Genomic DNA, 18,548 nt, shown 5'->3' on the forward strand with positions numbered 1-18,548 from the left:
ATACCCTCCCCTCACACATTTGCCTACAGATTATTTCAAATATTTTATTAGAAATCCAAAACCACTATTATAGAATGGATACTGGTAGAAAAGTTGTGCTTGCAAGAAAACAATGACTTATTCCACTAATCATCTTTGTTGCTTTTTGTATTATGGAAGGGCTGCATTCAATAAAGCCTCCTGGGATGTTCATACATGCAGTGAGAAATGGCTTCCAGTAAAGTGATTTATGAAAAATCAATTTCTATAATAACCAAGGAGTTCAGAAAATTTCAGAGGGAGAGAGAGAGAGAGAAAGGGAGGATCAAGAGTTACTGTTTCCATTTGATTTATTAGAAGTCTTTAAAGACATCAGGGGGTGAAAAGGAACACATAATCTGCCAAATCATAAAACCACGAAAGACTCCCATGCTGAAATTAAGAAGCTATGGAAAGTTACCTAGAATCACTATCTGAGTTTAATTTCAATTTATGGTGAAGGAAATTGGCTGGCTCTATTGGCTTATTACTATAACACTCTTTCTGTAATAATCAGGTGTCTGCTTCCTCTTTTCAACCCACTCTACCCCTAAAAAGAAAACTGTTTCATCTCTTTATTCCCTCCTCATGTTTCAGCATTTAATGGTATAAAGGCAACACCCCCATGAGTTTGCAACCTTTGTAGCATGAGCCAGAATTCAGTTGTTTTCAAATGGGATTTGCAATTGGCTAATACTCTATCATATAACCTCCTCTCGGAGTTGACTCTGTTTTTTTCTTCCCATTCTCCTGTCTTCCTTCCTCCTGCATCCACCCCCATTTCTGGCATTTCTAGTGTTAATGGGCAGTGCACTATTCTGGTTGTGATCATAGCAACAATCCTCTAGTTTCATTTCCAGTTACATTACATGGCAGATCATGATAGATCATGAAATAGATAGATAGATAGATAGATAGATAGATAGATAGACAGACAGACAGACAGACAGACAGACAGACAGACAGACAGACAGACAGACAGACAGACAGACAGACAGACAGACAGAGACAGAAAAAGAGAGAGAGAGACAGAGACAGAGAGACAGAGATAGACAGACACAGACAGACAGAGACAGACAGACAGAGAGACAGAGACAGAGACAGACAGACAGACAGACAGACAGACAGACAGACAGACAGACAAGACCTGCTTATCCTTCTGCTCATGTGGAAAAGGAAAGAAATGCAGGCTTTTTCCTACCTCTTTCTTCAACCCCTCCCTTCTTTCAGTTCCATGGGTGTGGCATAGTTCAAACCTCTCTTTCTTTTAAGCATTAATGTGTTGAAACCCGGAATATATTAAGGAAGATAAGAAAACTTCCAACTACAAGTGAGAAACACTGATATCCCATTTTAATCCCTCATTCCGTTCACTACTGAGCACCCACCTACTTATCTCCTGTCTACATACATGCATACAAGAGATACTGTTTCATGAAGCAGCATGTCTAGTCAGTTCCTATCTCCAGACCCAGAATGTAATATCAGCTTCAGGAGTGCACAATTACAATTGTCCAACTCCACATTCTTGTTTGCTATCCACAGTGTGTATCAACATTGTAAGAATATATTTTGAAAGCCATAAGGGATATGTTAAAAATCAGTTTAGTGCGACTGTAAGGTTAGCAGATTTTGTCATTTCACTACAACTCAGAGACATTGGTTGGGACAAATGAAATGAACGATAAAACCCAATAATATAATGCAATTAATTTTATTTATATCTTAAATTTATCTTTATGGGATTCGATGTATCTGACAAACACATGGGTATGGACCAATGTAGACAAGCACCCTGTATAATTAACATACAATTTCTGTTACTTGCGTTTTGCATACAAATCCAGGGAGGGATTCCCTAGGTAGTAAGGAGACCTCCCTATGATTTAGAAACACCCACTTCCTATCATTGTAATTTGATGGCATCACTGTTATTTAGCTTTGCTTTTCTGAATGGCTGTTGAGAAAAGGGAGACAAGGGTCAAATAGGGGTAAGGGGGTAAGGGTCTGCTCTTTTTCAGATCGAATTTTATGCAATGATTTAAAACTTTTTATGCAGGTTTTTTTTAAAAAAAAATCAGTGTAATTGGCGTGTGCGTATGTAAAATGCAGTATGGCTCAAAAAGTGAGATTGGGAATACATGTGTATGTGGGTGTGTCAAAGTTGAAGTTGCACTTCTGTGTGCAGTTATACATATGTGAATCAGAATATACATGCCTGGGTGTGTCTCTTTGTGTCTGCCAAAAATGCATTGATTTATATATTGATAAGTATGTTTAGATCTATACAATTTCTGTCTGTAAGCTTGCATTTATGAAAATGTGTCACATAAAGGATGTATGAAGAGGTTTGCCTTTTGATGGTGCTTAGGCTTGTATTTTTATGATTTAGCAGCTTCTTTGCCAGATTCATATATCCATTAAAAATCATGAAAAATAGGATTTCTAAGGCAAGAAATGGATTTTCCCCATATCTTTGTAGATTCAGATTTCAGAAGACGACTGACACAACTTTACAGCCTATAATTTCCAAACCTTGAAAGTATTCTACATTATTCAAACAGTTATTAAGCTTCACCATTCACTGTGTTTAATTTGTCTTTCTGTCTGCCTTCTATGTCCTCCTTTTTTTTTCGCCCCATGATCTTCTAGCTGATCCATGTCTCCTTTTCATATTATTTCAGGTTTTACTAAGTGCAACACCAACAGAGGTCCAAAACATGTATGGAGAATAATAACACTATTGCAAGGGGAAGTTCCTCTCACCAGCCCCACCCTAGTGCTGTACCAGACTACCTTTCCAACAATATGCTGCTTCAAAAACATATTTTACATTCTGAATCAAATATATCTACAGTAATTATTTCAACAAAGGTTTTTATAGGATCATATCTGCATTAGGCAATATCAGTTTCTGAGAGAATAAATTTTCTTTCACTGAAAAGGTGCATTTCTCTTTAAGAAGCAATATACTAAAACCTTTTCATAGGTGCAATTATCCAAAGATCAAAAATTCTTTATTATTTCAATAAATCCAGGTGTAATGGCATAAAACCACACTATTCCTCCTAAAGCAAGATTTTGAGTACATTAATGATTCTAAGAAGAAAGAGTTTGGCATAGTAAGTATTCTGACAGAAGAACAGAGGATATTTTATGCCCATTTTTAAAATATGTCTCATCCTTGTTTAATGGCCAGGTGCAAGATACCTTCCCAATTTCTTCACAATCCACCTCTCCTGCCATTAAAATAAATTACATGGGACCAATATCACAGAAATTAAATTTCCACCAAGTTAATTCTATTCCATTTTTCCTATCCCATCAGGGCTAAGACCTAACAGAGGCGTGGTCCTCTATCTCTTTACCAGATTGTGCACAGTTGTTGAAGTGCTTCTGGTATGAAAATTTGGTGAAGAAGAGGGAATTCTTCTTAGCCATCTCTCCATCCTACATCAAATTTCTCCTAGCAGTTTAGAAAAATGCTATCATGTTTAGGAGAAAAAGAAAATAAAAGATAACAAATGGTAACTCTCTTCTCATTTACATTATCTTACAATGGAAGATGAGGAAACACCCATGATTCAAAATCTCTGTACAGCACGCCCTTTAGTATCTACCAGAGCTAACACTAACATATAAAACTGTTTTTATATCTTTTTGGAAATATTTATATCCTATCTTCAGAAGAATGGACAGAATTGGAATCACCACCCTCCTTTCCTTCAGTTCAAGCCCAAACCAACTCCCTCCCTCCTTGCAAATCCACATCTTTCAAACCCAAGACAGACCATTCTAAGAAAACCCATCTTCTTCCCCCACTCCCCCTCTCTCAGGTGCTGGTTTCAAGGGGAGGGGGTTTCCCCCTTGTTTCTCCCCAATTCTGGTCCTTACACAGCCTTGCCCACCATCCACCTTCTGGCTCCACAGGCAAAACATACACTCGTAAAGCACACACCCCATTGCAATCATGGAAGGGGTGTGTAATCTGAGCCCCCGGTTCAAAGATGTTAAAAGAATTGCAAAGGGAAAAGCCTTTTGGAAGCAGTTGCTTCTCCCTCCGAACGTCTGTGTGTCTGGCTGGCTGTGTATACACACAGAGACACACATTCAACACATACAGAAACGTTATAATCAACAGCGTAGGAATTCCCCAACAGATAGATAGATATAGATATATAATAATAAAAAATCTCCAGCTCTACCTGTTTTGTTCTTCTCATACAGCACAGCATGGTTGTATTGTCCCCTTCTTCCTTGTGGTTCCTTCCTCCTCTCTCCTTTTTCCTCCTCTCTCTTTCACTCTCTCTTATCTCTCCCCCACCCTCTCCACTCCCTCCCTTCTCTCTCTCTCTCTCTTTCTCTCCCCCTCCTTCCTTCTTACACACACACACACACTCACGGACGTACACTCAAACACACGCGCGCACACACACATACGGAAGCAGGCAGACAACCGGGGCAGTTAGCAGGGATCTGTAAGGTTCGCCGCTATTGCTCATCACCCATCGCGCCTGCTCGCTCGCTCTCTTTTCCCCCTTTCCCAGAATTGTTCGCTGGCAGCTCTCGGGGACTAGTCCTTCTCCCCACCCCCCACCTCCCACCCCCACTATCAAGGCAGCCACCCCTTTCAGTCCTTTGCCAGCCTCATGAATGTTTAAACATACCCAATCTGGACCCAATTACCCAGCGACTTCCCCACTGTTGAAGAGATTGCTAGGGGGAAAGGGGAGAGAGAGGGAGAGATGTCCATTGCAGCTTGTTCAGAGGGGTGTGGCAAGGTATGGTGGTCGGAAGGCTGCCGCGTTTCTTTGTGCTTCTTTTAAAGAAAACAATCAATAACTATTGAACACATCACACATGGAGAAGAAGAACAAACGAGGGCTCTAGACGCCAGCAGAGATTTGTTTGTGTGTGTGTGTGTGTGTGTGTGTTTATAAATGTCCCTGTCGAAGTATTTGCATTACATGTTATAAGCACATGTATTATTTTGGCTTTACATAGAAACATAGAAGATTGATGGCAGAAAAGACCTCATGGTCCATCTTTATACTGTTTCCTGCATGGAGAATATATTTGATAGAGCCAGAAATGTTCCAATAGCCCTCAAGCACATGTGCTCTTCCTTCGCTACTTCTCTAGGTACATTTTCTAAGCTCATCCATTATGCAGCACAAGGGGGGGGGGGATATGTGTGATGTCATTCTTTAAGTATACAAATCTATAGGCACACGCTAAGAATTCCATTCCGTAAGATTTTTTTTTTAATTCAACTTGCATGCAAACTATGAAGTTCTACAGAGGAATCATTGAGTCTGTCATCTGCATCTCTGATTTGGTTCTGCCACCCAACAAGACCGACACAGACTTCAGAGGATAATCAGAACTGCAGAAAAAACAACTGCTGCCAACCTACCTTTCATTGAGGACCTGTACACTGCACGAATCAAAGAAGGCGGTGAAAATATTAACTGACCCCTCGCGTCACTATATAGCACTGCACACCAAGACAACTAGACACAAGCACAGTTTTTTCCCGAACGCCATCACTCTGCTAAACAAATAATTCCCTCAACACTATCAAACTATTTACTAAGTCTGCACTACTAATACTACTGATTTTTTCTCATCATTCCTATCACCCATTTCCTCCCCCTTATGTCTGTATGACTGTAACTTGTTACTTGTATCCTTAACATTTTTATTAATATTGATTGTTTCTTCATTGCTTATTTTGACTCCTATGACAATCATTAAGTGTTGTACCTCAAGATTCTTGACAAATGTATTTTTTTTTCTTATATGTACACTGAGAGCATATGCATCAAAGACAAATTCCTTGTGTGTCCAATCAGACTTGGCCGATAAAGTATTCTGTTCTGTTCTATTCTATTCTATTCTAAAATTGAACGGGTCCAAAGACAGGCTACAAAAATGGTGGAAGGTCTTAAGCATAAAACTTATCAGAAAAGACTTAAAACTTATCAGGAAAGACAATCTGTATAGTCTGGACTCTGGAGGACAGAAGGGAAAGGGGGGACGTGATCGAAACATTTAAATATGTTAAAGGGTTAAATAAGGTTCAGGAGATAAGTGTTTTTAATAGGAAAGTGAACACAAGAACAAGGGGGCACAATATGAGGTTAGTTGTGGGAAAGATTAGAAGTAACGTGAGAAAATATTATTTTACTGAAAGAGTAGTAGATGCTTGGAACAAACTTACATCAGACGTGGTTGGTAAATCCACAATAACTGAATATATCCATCCTAAGATAAAATACATGAAATAGTATAAGGGCAGACTAGATGGACTATGAGGTCCTGTTCTGCCGTCAACTATGTTTCTATGTTTCTATTCTATTCTATACTACATAATTCTTGTTAAATTGTACATAATCCTTCATACACTGAGAACAATCCTACTTAACAGAGTGACAGGTACATGGTATCAAATTCATGAAATCAGACAAATATGGAGCAGACTTTATCAAGTCCAGCAATATAGTCTATTAAAGAAATCAAGAACTACAGTACTCCAAGCAGACATTCTTAACATCTCTCAATTCTATATCAAGTTTCTCCAGTTCATTTTCTGTCCAAGCAGTCCCATTTACTGTATTTATTATTATTTATTTTATTATTTATTAATTGGATTTACATGTTGCCCCTCTTCAAGGACTTGCTTTTATCGTTCTGTTATATAATCTCTGAATATTCTACTAACATTTAGTCTCTACAGGTAGTCCTTGACTTTTGAGTAACAATTGAGCCCAACATTTCTGTTGTTAAATGAGTATTACCCCGTTTTATGATCTTTCTTGCCACAGTTGTTAAGTGCCTTAACTTAGTAACATGGTTCTTAAGCAAATCTGGCTTCCCTATTGATTTTGCTTATCAAAATGTTGCAAAAATGTGCACCTTTATATGGTCACTAAATGAATTGTTGTAAGTTGAGGACTACCTATATTCTTTAGTCTTTGCTTCGCTTTGGTATTATAAAGAAGTATGGATTAGCCCAGGTGTGAAATCCACTAGGTTCTAACAGGTTCTGGAGAACTGGTAGCAGAAATTTTGAGTAATTCAGAGAACTGGCAAATACTGTACCATTGCTGGCTGGCCCCAAAGTGGGTAGGGAATGGAGATTTTGCAATTTCCTTCCTCCAGGAGAATGGGGATTTTCCAGTATCTGTCCCCTGCCATGCCCACCAAGCCACGTCCACCAAGCCATGCATGTCCACCAAGCCACGCCCACAGAACCGGTAGTAAAAATATTTGGATTTCACCACTGGATTAGCCCATGTCTGATCTGTATCAGTAATAAATTCATTCAGTCATTATCCATACATTATATATTTGCTTCCTGCTATAAATTAAACATAATGGGAAAAGAATTTGGTTTTGTATTCAATTTTTTCTAATGCAAAAGTGTAAGAGATGTGCTATGTTCCTTCTTGCTTCAAACGCTCTACTATCATCCCAGGAACTGAATGACTACAGACCAGTTGCTCTAACATCTCTAGTTATGAAAACCTTTGAAAGACTAGTGCTGTCCCACTTCAAAACCATCACAGATCCACTGTTAGACCCACTGCAATTTGCATACCGACCAAACAGATCAATACCATAATTCCAGATGCTCTTCTAATTAACCTAAACCAGTTAGCGGTACCTGAACACACTTGTAAGTTGATCATAAGCTTCCTAACAAACAGGAGGCAGCAGGTGAAGCTAAGCTGAATCACATCAGATACCTATATAATGTTTAGAGGGGCTCCCCAAGGCGCTGTGCTTTCTCCACTTTTCTTCTCTCTATATACCAATGACTACATCTCTACCAATCCATATGTTAAACTAATGAAGTTCGCAGATGATGCAACAGTGTATACCTGTATACTGCACGAGTCAAAAAGAGGGCTGTGAAAATATTTACAGACCCCTTCACATCCTGGACTGCTTCAACTCCTACCCTCAAAACGACTCTATAGAGCACTGCACACCAGAATAACTAGACATCAAAACAGTCTTTTTCTGAACGCCATCACCCTGCTAAACAAATATTTCACACAAAATTGTCAAACTACTTACTAAATCTGCAGTACTATTAATATTCTCATTGTTCCCATCGCCCATCTCCTCCCACTAATGACTGCATGATTGTAACTTTATTGCTTGTATCCTTACAATTTATATTGACTGTTTCCTAATATGATTTGATTTGTTATTTGTACCCTGACTATCATTAAGTGTTATACCTTATTATTCTTGGTCAACATATCTTATTTTATGTACACTGAGAACATATGACACCGAGACAATCTCTTGTGTGTCCATTCACACTTGGCCAATTAAAAAAATCTATTCTGTTCTATTCCGTTCTGTTCTATTCTTGTACTATTCTATTCTATTCCATTCCATTCCATTCCATTCTATTCTATTCTATAACTTCCTATTATGAAAAACTTCCAATTATAAAATTAATATCATTAACTTTTCCTTAATGTATACACTTTGTAATACAATTTTTTTTAAAGTTAATTCAAAATAGTATTTCTAAATTACAAATAGTCCTTGACTTTCAACAGTTCATTTAGTGACCGTTCAAAGTTACAACAATACTGAAAAAGTGACTTCTGACTATTTTTCACACTTTGTAACATCCCCATGATCATGTGATCAAATTTCAGGTGCTTACGAAATATGATTGTTATAACTTGGCTGACAAAAATAGACAAGGAGGCAGCATTAGATTAATAAGTAACATATACCAAAAGTCAAATTAGAATAAAATAGAAATAGAAATAAAGATTTAATATTGTGATTACAGGAAAGAAAAAAATGAGAAAAGTCATCAAGTCTGTCATTTAATGTGATTAAAATTAGTTACTTGAAATAAATTCTTGGACAGACTGAACTACTGAGAATTTGAAATGTGATTTAGGCTATTTTATTAATTTAATACAAGAGATTGTATAAATATATGGATTTGGAATTGAAGGTATATGTGTTGTTATATATGTTTTGCAATATGGACAAAAACAAAAAAACCTTTTCAAAGAAATATTCAGATGCTTGCAACTGGTTCATACTTATGATCATTGCTGCGTTCCAAGATTATACATGATCATCTTTTATGATCTTCTGACAAGCAAAGTCACTGAGGAAGGCAAATTCACTTAACAACCATATTACTAACTGCAGTGATTTACTTAACAACTGCAGCAAGAAAGTTTTGTAATATGGAGCAAAACTCACTTAATAAATGTCTCAATTAATAACAGAACTTTGGGATTCAAGTGTGGTCATAAGTCAAGGACTACCTGTTCAGTATATGTCCAGCATTACTAAATGGTAGCCCTTCCGTTTTTTCAGAGGGTACTATCATATCCACCAGAGTTTTCTATTGTCACATTGTCATTGCATTTGTGATTTTCATGCCCAAAATTTAATTAGCATATTTTAACCCTTTAAAATAAAGCTAATGAAATGATAATTATTGGCCTTTTAGAATCAACTATCAACCATGAAGAAAACACTCAAAAATATATTTTAGAGAACACTCATAATGTAGCAACCTTCATTGGCAATCATTGGCAACCTTCAGTCTCGAAAGACTATGGTATCATGCTGTGGAAAGAGTTCCTTAAACAGCATCTAGTGTGGCTAAAAAGACCAATTGGGGAGTGGCAATCCCTTTCATGCTGAGGACAGAGCCATTCTGTCCCCTGTCTGGCCCCCGGATTTCACTGGTTCTGGGACTGCCTCTCTGCCTCAGCCTGCTGGGCTGGGAATGATATCTAGATATCTATCCTAGCTATGATGGGAAGGATATCTAGATATCAACAAGGCAGAATTGTGCAGAGAATAGTTTTTACTGTAACACTCTATGGAAGCCAAATCTTGAAAAGCAGGATAGAAAGGTTATTGATGCTTTTGGACTTTCCCAAAATTCAAGATGGTAGCTGAAACTATGTGATCAAAGTTCTTCGGATTTACAAATGACAGATGGAGCTTTGGTCATTCTTATGGGTATCATCTTAATTTTAAAAATAATACTGTACAGACACCTGTAAAATATGATATTGAAGAAGACCCTCGGAGTACTATGGGTAGCTGTGAAAATATACAAATGGATCATGGAATATATAATTCTACAGTTCTTACTCAAGGTATACATGACCAAAATTAATTTATTACATTTTAGAATCCAGATACATTATGTAAAGACCCAACTCCTTTCAGAAGTCCTTAATGTTGGTGAGGGTAGAAAGAAAGAAAAAATGACCAGTATTGAGGTTGGTAGACCCAAATATAATCAATGGTTTAACCATTGGAAGACCCGAAGGACACAAGAAGACAAATCACGGTTATCAAGAATTCACTCCGATATGATGGTACTGTATATGATCAATTAGCCCATTCAATGATATGTCTAAAATTGTAAATGATATTATAGATTATTTTTTTGCAATTGTGTCTCAGTTCAACATGGGTATATGATCCTGAAATCGTTTTCATATCTTTTATAGTCAACCCAGGCAATCCCATCTCTATATTGTATCTGCAAGCTGTATAACCTATTTTTCAAAATGTTATTTACTAGCTATCAAAATTATTCTTAAAAAAACCAAACGTATTTATTGAGATTTTGATATAAGGATTTGCTACCAAGATAAATGCTTTGCATGCCTGTGTTTTCCCTTAATTTTACAAACATAATTATAATATTCACTTTCATGGGTTTTCTGAGAAACTGATGCACGATGACTAATTGTAGAGATGTGAAAATTTATGTAAGCCAGGAAATCTGTGGATTAGAGCCATTTTGAAGTTACTGAAATGAAAGTTTAAATAAAATCAATTGCTCCCCTGTCCCCCATACAGTTCTCCCTTGCCAATAATACATCAGCCAATGCAAAGATCATTTAGATGAAAGCAGTCTTTCTTAGCAAAATGAATTCTTCTATTTCTACTCCCATTATCCTGACTAGGGATAAGGGTTAAAGTTCCACAATGTAGGTTCTTGTTGAAGAACACTGTATAAAATAATTAACACTCTTGCAAGTTTATGACACAGTGAAAGTCTAAAAACCTGTAGTCTATTGAATTCAATTGAAATTTAATTAATTAGAAAACGTGTTTAGCTCTATTCTGTTTACCTTACTATTTTCAATCCCAGATATGTAATTTATATTGGAAATAGCCAGCCATCATAATGTCATATGACTCCTTCAGAAATTGGGCTTGGTCAGTAGTGGAAACATTATAGCTGTAAAGGTTCATGTGCTTGCCAAGTTTAGATTGGATTGGATTGGATTGGATTGGATTGGATTAGATTGGATTGGATTGGATTGGATTGGATTGGATTAGATTAGATTAGATTAGATTAGATTAGATTAGATTAGATTAGATTAGATTAGATTAGATTAGATTAGATTAGATTAGATTTATATGCCGCCCCTCTCCGCAGACTTGGGGCGGCTCACAACAATGGGGAAAAACAGTACATAGTAACAAATCTAATATTTAAAAATCTAAGTTACAGTTTTAGATTAAAAAGTCCAAAAAAGAAACCCCAATATATAAAAAACAACACACAATCGAATCATACACAAAAACTACAAGGGCAAAGGGGAGATGTTTCAATTCCCCCATACCTGATGGCAGAGGTGGGTTTTAAGGAGTTTACGAAAGGCAAGGAGGGTGGGGGCAATCCTAATCTCTGGGAGGAGCTGGTTCCAGAGGGTCGGAGCCACCACAGAGAAGGCTCTTCCCCTGGGTCCTGCCAGACGACATTGTTTAGTGCGACGGGACCCAGAGAAGGCCAACTCTGTGGGACTAACCTGTCACTGGGATTCGTGCGGCAGAAGGTGGTCTCGCAGAGATCCTGGTCCGATGCCATGAAAGGCTTTATAGGTCTTAATCAACACTTTGAATTGTGACCGGAAACTGATCGGCAGCCAATGCAGACTGCGGAATGTTGGAGTAACATGATTGCCCATGATTGCTCTCGCAGCTGCATTCTGCATTTCAAGTTTGCTCTTGAAAGCCTGGAAACTAAGACCTGGATGGACCATGAGGGATGTGTTCCCCTCTTGGAGATGTGCCCAGATGGGTTTCAGGTGCTGCATCAGCCACGATACCAGGGAAGGGCTGGAGGAGTGATGATCATTGTCTGGAAGACCCTCAGCCCTAGCAGGATCTCTGCACCCGAGATTGTCGGATGTGAGTCTCTCCTTTTGAGATTGGACCTAGGGGTTCAGGTGGGCTTGCTGCTAACATACCTACCTAGTCTAAACATCTCACTTTGTGCGACAAATCATAGTAATAATGATAATAATAATTTATTGATTAGCCATTAGACCCTATCAGGTTATATACTATATTTTTGGAGTATAAGATGCACCAGAATATAAGGCACACCTTAGTTTTGGGGGAGGAAAATAGGAAAAAGAATCTGCTAACCAGGTATTCATCTGGCTAGTGTCCTTAGTCTGGTCAGCTTCAACACATTATTTTATCCCCTGGTTAAGGGCTTAAAAATTTTATTTTGAGAGATAACAATGAAAGAGCTTGCAAGTCATTAAGAGCTGGGAACATCATTAGCACCTGGAAAGAAACAGTGTGAGCAAGTAGAGCAATGGAAAAAACCCTGCAAAGACTTAGGGCTTGGAAAACATTCTTCGCAGAGAATAACAATGAAAGCGCTTGGGTACACTATTAGCATCTGGTTAGGGCTGGAAAGAAACATCTGGAGCAAGTAAATCAATGAAAAAAAACCCTACAAAGACAGGGTTTGGAATACATTTTTCTTTGCATAGAGTAACAATGAAAGAGCTTGCAAGCCGGTAAAAGCTGGGAACATTATTAGTACCTGGTTAGGGCTGGAAAGAAACTTATTCAGAGCAAGTTAGAGTAATGAAAAAAAAAACACCCTGCAAAGACTTAGGGCTTGTAAAACATTATTCGCAGAGAGAAACTATGAAAGAGCCTGCAAGGTAAGAGCTAGGAAGATTGTTAGCAGTTAGTTAGGGGGGGCTACATTCAGAGTATAAAACACACCCTAATTAGGCCTCTTTTAGGGAGGTAAAAGGTGCCCCTTATACACTGAAAAATACGGTAATATAAAATACAGAATAGTAGTAAGATCATAGTAGTTGTTTCATAGATTATCAAATATATCCAGAAAAGATTCTAGCAATCTATAAATCTGAATCAGCATTTTATTTTTTTTTAATGCCAAAAAGATTCAGAAAGTATATCACTGTGCTCAGAGATTCATATGCTTCTTATAATCGTTATAGTACAGTTGAAATATTGTTTGGATATAACATGCCACAGCACTCTGAAAGAGATTAAGTAAGTCATGAATCATGGTGTCCAGATCTGACATTTTCAGGAATAGTCATCATCTTAGTTCTGTAAATGTTTTTGACATTCCCAGATAATCACCACCCAAATTCTGGAATGAATCCAGGAACATACACAAATTATGAACTTTTAACTGTAAGAACATTCTGACCCCGACTAGCATTGATCCTTTTTCTCTGATGTGTCAACTAATCAAGAGCATTAATTATTCTAATCTATTTCATTATCAATCTCAAACACTTATTTAGAAGTAAAATACTTTCCTTAGATTAAAATTGAAACATAATGACATGACATCACTCATATTAGTGTCTTGATCGTAATTTTGATCTCTGAACAATCTCCTCCAAGTTTAATGTATGTAAGATATATATTAACTTTGCGATCATGGTAGAACTATTTCTGGGTGTTTTATATTTTATATTAATTTGCATATACAGTATATTATTATATTGGTATATGCCAGAATAAGAAGCTTTTATATAGAAATGTTATGTGCTTGTCCTATATTTATGCATTGCTGTTTCTCTAATTTGTCAAAAACTAGTTCTACATTTACACTGATAACAATAATTGTAAGCTATCAATCAAACATATATTATAGAAAATAGTTATCTCACATTAATATCCATATACACAAATACTGAGGAGTAAATAGCTGGATGAAGTTTCCAAATTTAAAGCTTTATTTTACACACATGCACACAGGAAAGGAGAAACAATATTTCATATTAAAACAAATGCTAATAATTCTACCTATAAAAATAGAAAACGATAGAAATTAGGAAAGTTGAGTTTCTATAAAGACTATATATATGTAGGTACTAATGGGAAAGTTCACAGTAACAAAATCAAGGGGTGTGTCGGTGGGAGATATGAAGAATAGAAATAAAACAGGGGCAGTTATAGACTTTTGTTTCAGAGAAAGTAGAAAAACATAATCACTTATTCAAACTTGAATTGTTATTAAGTTGGCATCAGTCCTTAGTAGCCAATGATTTTCTCTATTACTCTATTTCTCTATTTCTCTATTAGCCCTACATGGCATTGGGCCAGAATACATCCGGAACCGCCTTCTACTGCACGAATCCCAGCGGCCGATAAGGCCCCACAGAGTTGGCCTTCTCCGGGTCCCATCGACTAAACAATGTCGTTTGGCGGGCCCCAGGGGAAGAGCCTTCTCTGTGGTGGCCCCGGCCCTCTGGAATCAACTCCCCCAGAGATTAGAACGGCCCCCACCCTCCTTGTCTTTCGCAAATTACTCAAGACCCACCTTTGTCGCCAGCATGGGGGAGTTAAGATATTCCTTCCCCTAGGCCATTACAAGTTATGCATGATATGTTTGTGTGTATGTTTGGTTTTTTATAGTAAGGGTTTTTAGTTGTTTTATTAAATTGGATTGTTACATGTTATTTTACCATTGTTGTTAACCGCCCCGAGTCTGCGGAGAGGGGTGGCATACAAATCCAATAAATAAATAAATAAACAAACAAATAAATAAATAAATATAACCTGATACAGTAAGACCTCACCTATCGCTGGTGTTACGTTCCAGACCCGGCCGCGATAGGTGAAATCCGCGATGGGGAATTTATCGACCGATAGTACTTATTTAAGTATTTATATTGTAATTGTTTGGTAGGTTTTCATTGTTTTAAGTGTTTATAAACCCTTCCCACACAGTATTTATTTTAGATACAGTATTTAAATACAGTATTTACAATTTTAGATATATTTTTTTAAAAAAACCTGCCGATCGAGTTCCGCGGGCTGTTTAAATCTGCCGATTGACTTCCTCAGAAACCCGCAAACCAGCGAAGATCCGCGAATGATTTTTCTCATTAATATTTCTTGAAAACCCGCAATGATTTTTCTCATTAATATTTCTTGAAAACCGGCGATGAAGTGAAGCCGCAGTAGGTGAAGCGCGGTATAGCGAGGGACTACTGTACTGCAAATCTTTCACTGGTGCTGACATCTTTGCTTTAACTGAGTTACATAAGTTGCCATTAGTTATCCTCTTCTTCTACTTTCTTACACCTTTCCCAGAATTAGAGCCTATTCCATCAAACTAAGCTTTTGTATTTTATGGCCAAAGTAGAGTAATGTGAGTCTGATCATTTGTGTCTTGAATGAGAATTCTGTATTCATATTTTAGGAGTCTGCTGTCACACTAAAGTGTGAAGGTGTTAATACTCTTCCTATCTGATTCCATTTCCAAAGAATATCAGCAGGAATAACCATGTTTGCATTATTCCAATATTTGCAGTACATTAATGTATCTGAATATCTTTTCTGAAGCCTTCATGGCTGCTCTATCAAGTGCCAGTCTGCAGTGTATTTCTTGATTGCTTGGTGGTTGCTGCTAAAAGGCAGGAGCTGTCTACTACTTAAATATCTTCATGAGCAATTCTGAGGCTGATTGTTGTATATGCTATTATTAGTTTAGTAACTTTTATATTTGAGTCCCACTTTTTTCAGTATGCTCCTTGAGTTTTATTAGTAGAACTTGCAGATCCTTTACATTTTGTAAGGTGACCAATTGTTTTACAATGAAAAGGATTATGAATAAATAAAATTAATAATTAAAACTAAAGCTTTAATAACAAAAGCTATAAAACTTTAATAAATCTATATTTAAGTTATTTTACACTTGGGTTGAAAACAGGGTTGTATAAAATTGAATTAATGAATTAATAAAACGTGAATTGTACTTACCTGGGTGTAACATTCACTGAGAAAGAAATAATTACGTATTTCCGTTAAAAGTAAACACAAAGTATAATATAGAGGTAATGTTGAAAAACAAGTGTGAGACAGGTGAAGTTCTCCTGTGCCCTGCGCATGCTTTTCATAATCACGTCTTTCTGAACTGTACTGTCACATGATGCGTAACAGTTCAGCACGACATCTCTGAATACAGACATTAACAGATTAATTTTAAAATATCAAAAAGGAGGACAGGTAGGAAGACACTTTTCAAGGAAGGACAGAATCTATACAAGAAGGCCTGTCCTCCCTAAAGGAGGACAATCACCTTTAGCAGTTAGAACAGTGTCATTATTTCCTACTACGGCTTGACTTCCTGGCTCCAATCCTTCCCCGCAGGGAGGCGGAACCAATTAAGATGTTCCGCCCCAGACGCCTGATGGACCCTGAGGGCTTTCAGACGGCGCTTGGGGTTATACCAGAGGCACTTGTCCACAGTTCGGCAGAGTCTCTTGCGGAGGCCTGGAACAAGGCCGCAGCGGAGGCTCTTGACCGGATTGCGCCTTTGCGACCTCTCCGAGGCGCTAGACCCCGTAGAGCTCCATGGTTCAACGAGGAGCTCCGGGAGTTGAAACGCCAGAAGAGACGTCTAGAGAAGCGATGGAGGAAGAGTAGGTCTGAATCCGACCGAACACTTGTAAGAGCTTTTATTAAGACTTACAAAGTGGCGCTCAAGGCGGCAAGATGCGCGTACCATGCCGCCTTGATTGCATCAGCGGAATCCCGCCCGGCCGCTCTGTTTAGGGTGACCCGCTCCCTTCTTAATCAGGGGGGAGTTGGGGAGCCCTTACAGAGTAGTGCCGAGGACTTTAACACGTTTTTCGCTGATAAAGTCGCTCGGATCCGAGCCGACCTCGACTCCAATTGTAAAACAGAGTCGACTGACAACGAGTCAGTCGAGGTGACTGGGGCACGTACTTGTCCACCTGTCTGGGAAGAGTTTGATCTGGTGACACCTGATGAAGTGGACAAGGCCATTGGAGCTGTGAGTTCTGCCACCTGTTTACTGGATCCGTGTCCCTCCTGGTTGGTTTCGGCCAGCAGGGAGGTGACACGGAGCTGGGCCCAGGAGATTACCAACGCTTCCTTGGGGAGGGGAGTTTTTCCATCACTCTATAAAGAAGCGCTTGTGCGCCCCCTCCTCAAGAAGCCCTCCCTGGACCCAGCCGTACTTAACAACTATCGTCCAGTCTCCAACCTTCCCTTTATGGGGAAGGTTGTCGAGAAGGTGGTGGCACTCCAGCTCCAGCGGTCCTTGGAAGAAGCCGATTATCTAGGTCCCCGGCAGTCGGGTTTCAGGCCCGGTTACAGCACGGAAACCGCTTTGGTCGCGTTGATGGATGATCTCTGGCGGGCCCGGGACAGGGGTTTATCCTCTGTCCTGGTGCTCCTTGACCTCTCAGCGGCTTTCGATACCATCGACCATGGTATCCTTCTGCACCGGCTGGAGGGGCTGGGGGTGGGAGGCACTGTTCTTCAGTGGTTCTCCTCCTACCTCTCTGGCCGGTCGCAGTCGGTGTTAGTGGGGGGCCAGAGGTCGACTCCTAGGTTTCTCCCTTGTGGGGTGCCTCAGGGGTCGGTCCTCTCCCCCCTGCTATTCAACATCTACATGAAACCGCTGGGCGAGATCATCCAAGGACATGGGGTGAGGTATCATCAATATGCGGATGATACCCAGCTTTACATCTCCACCCCATGCCCAGTCAACGAAGCGGTGGAAGTGATGTGCCGGTGCCTGGAGGCTGTTGGGGCCTGGATGGGTGTCAACAGACTCAAGCTCAACCCGGATAAGACGGAGTGGCTGTGGGTTCTGCCTCCCAAGGACAATCCCATCTGTCCGTCCATCACCCTGGGGGGGGAATTGTTGACCCCCTCAGAGAGGGTCCGCAACTTGGGCGTCCTCCTCGATCCACAGCTCACATTAGAACAACATCTTTCAGCTGTGGCGAGGGGGGCGTTTGCCCAGGTTCGCCTGGTGCACCAGTTGCGGCCCTATCTGGACCGGGACTCATTGCTCACAGTCACTCATGCCCTCATCACCTCGAGGTTCGACTACTGTAATGCTCTCTACATGGGGCTACCTTTGAAAAGTGTTCGGAAACTTCAGATCGTGCAAAATGCAGCTGCGAGAGCAGTCATGGGCCTACCTAGGTATGCCCATGTTTCACCATCACTCCGCAGTCTGCATTGGCTGCCGATCAATTTCCGGTCACAATTCAAAGTGTTGGTTATGACCTTTAAAGCCCTTCATGGCATTGGACCAGAATATCTCCGAGACCGCCTCCTGCCGCACGAATCCCAGCGACCGATTAGGTCCCACAGAGTGGGCCTTCTCCGGGTCCCGTCAACTAAACAATGTCGGTTGGCGGGCCCCAGGGGAAGAGCCTTCTCTG

General features: G+C 39.4%; 1 protein-coding gene across 1 annotated transcript in view; it reads right to left on the bottom strand.

Moving 5' to 3' along the window:
• The window catches only part of GAP43 (growth associated protein 43), a 91,600-nt gene extending 87,055 nt beyond the window's left edge, over positions 1–4,545 (bottom strand). Inside the window, exon 1 of the mRNA XM_070751710.1 lies at positions 4,224–4,545. Within this exon, the coding sequence (XP_070607811.1) occupies positions 4,224–4,253 (30 nt within the window). The 5' untranslated portion in view covers positions 4,254–4,545. The remainder of the gene's footprint in view (positions 1–4,223) is intronic.
• Positions 4,546–18,548: the final 14,003 nt, after the last annotated feature.

The sequence above is a fragment of the Erythrolamprus reginae genome, chromosome 4, assembly GCF_031021105.1.
Source record: "Erythrolamprus reginae isolate rEryReg1 chromosome 4, rEryReg1.hap1, whole genome shotgun sequence".
Lineage (NCBI taxonomy): Eukaryota > Metazoa > Chordata > Lepidosauria > Squamata > Dipsadidae > Erythrolamprus > Erythrolamprus reginae.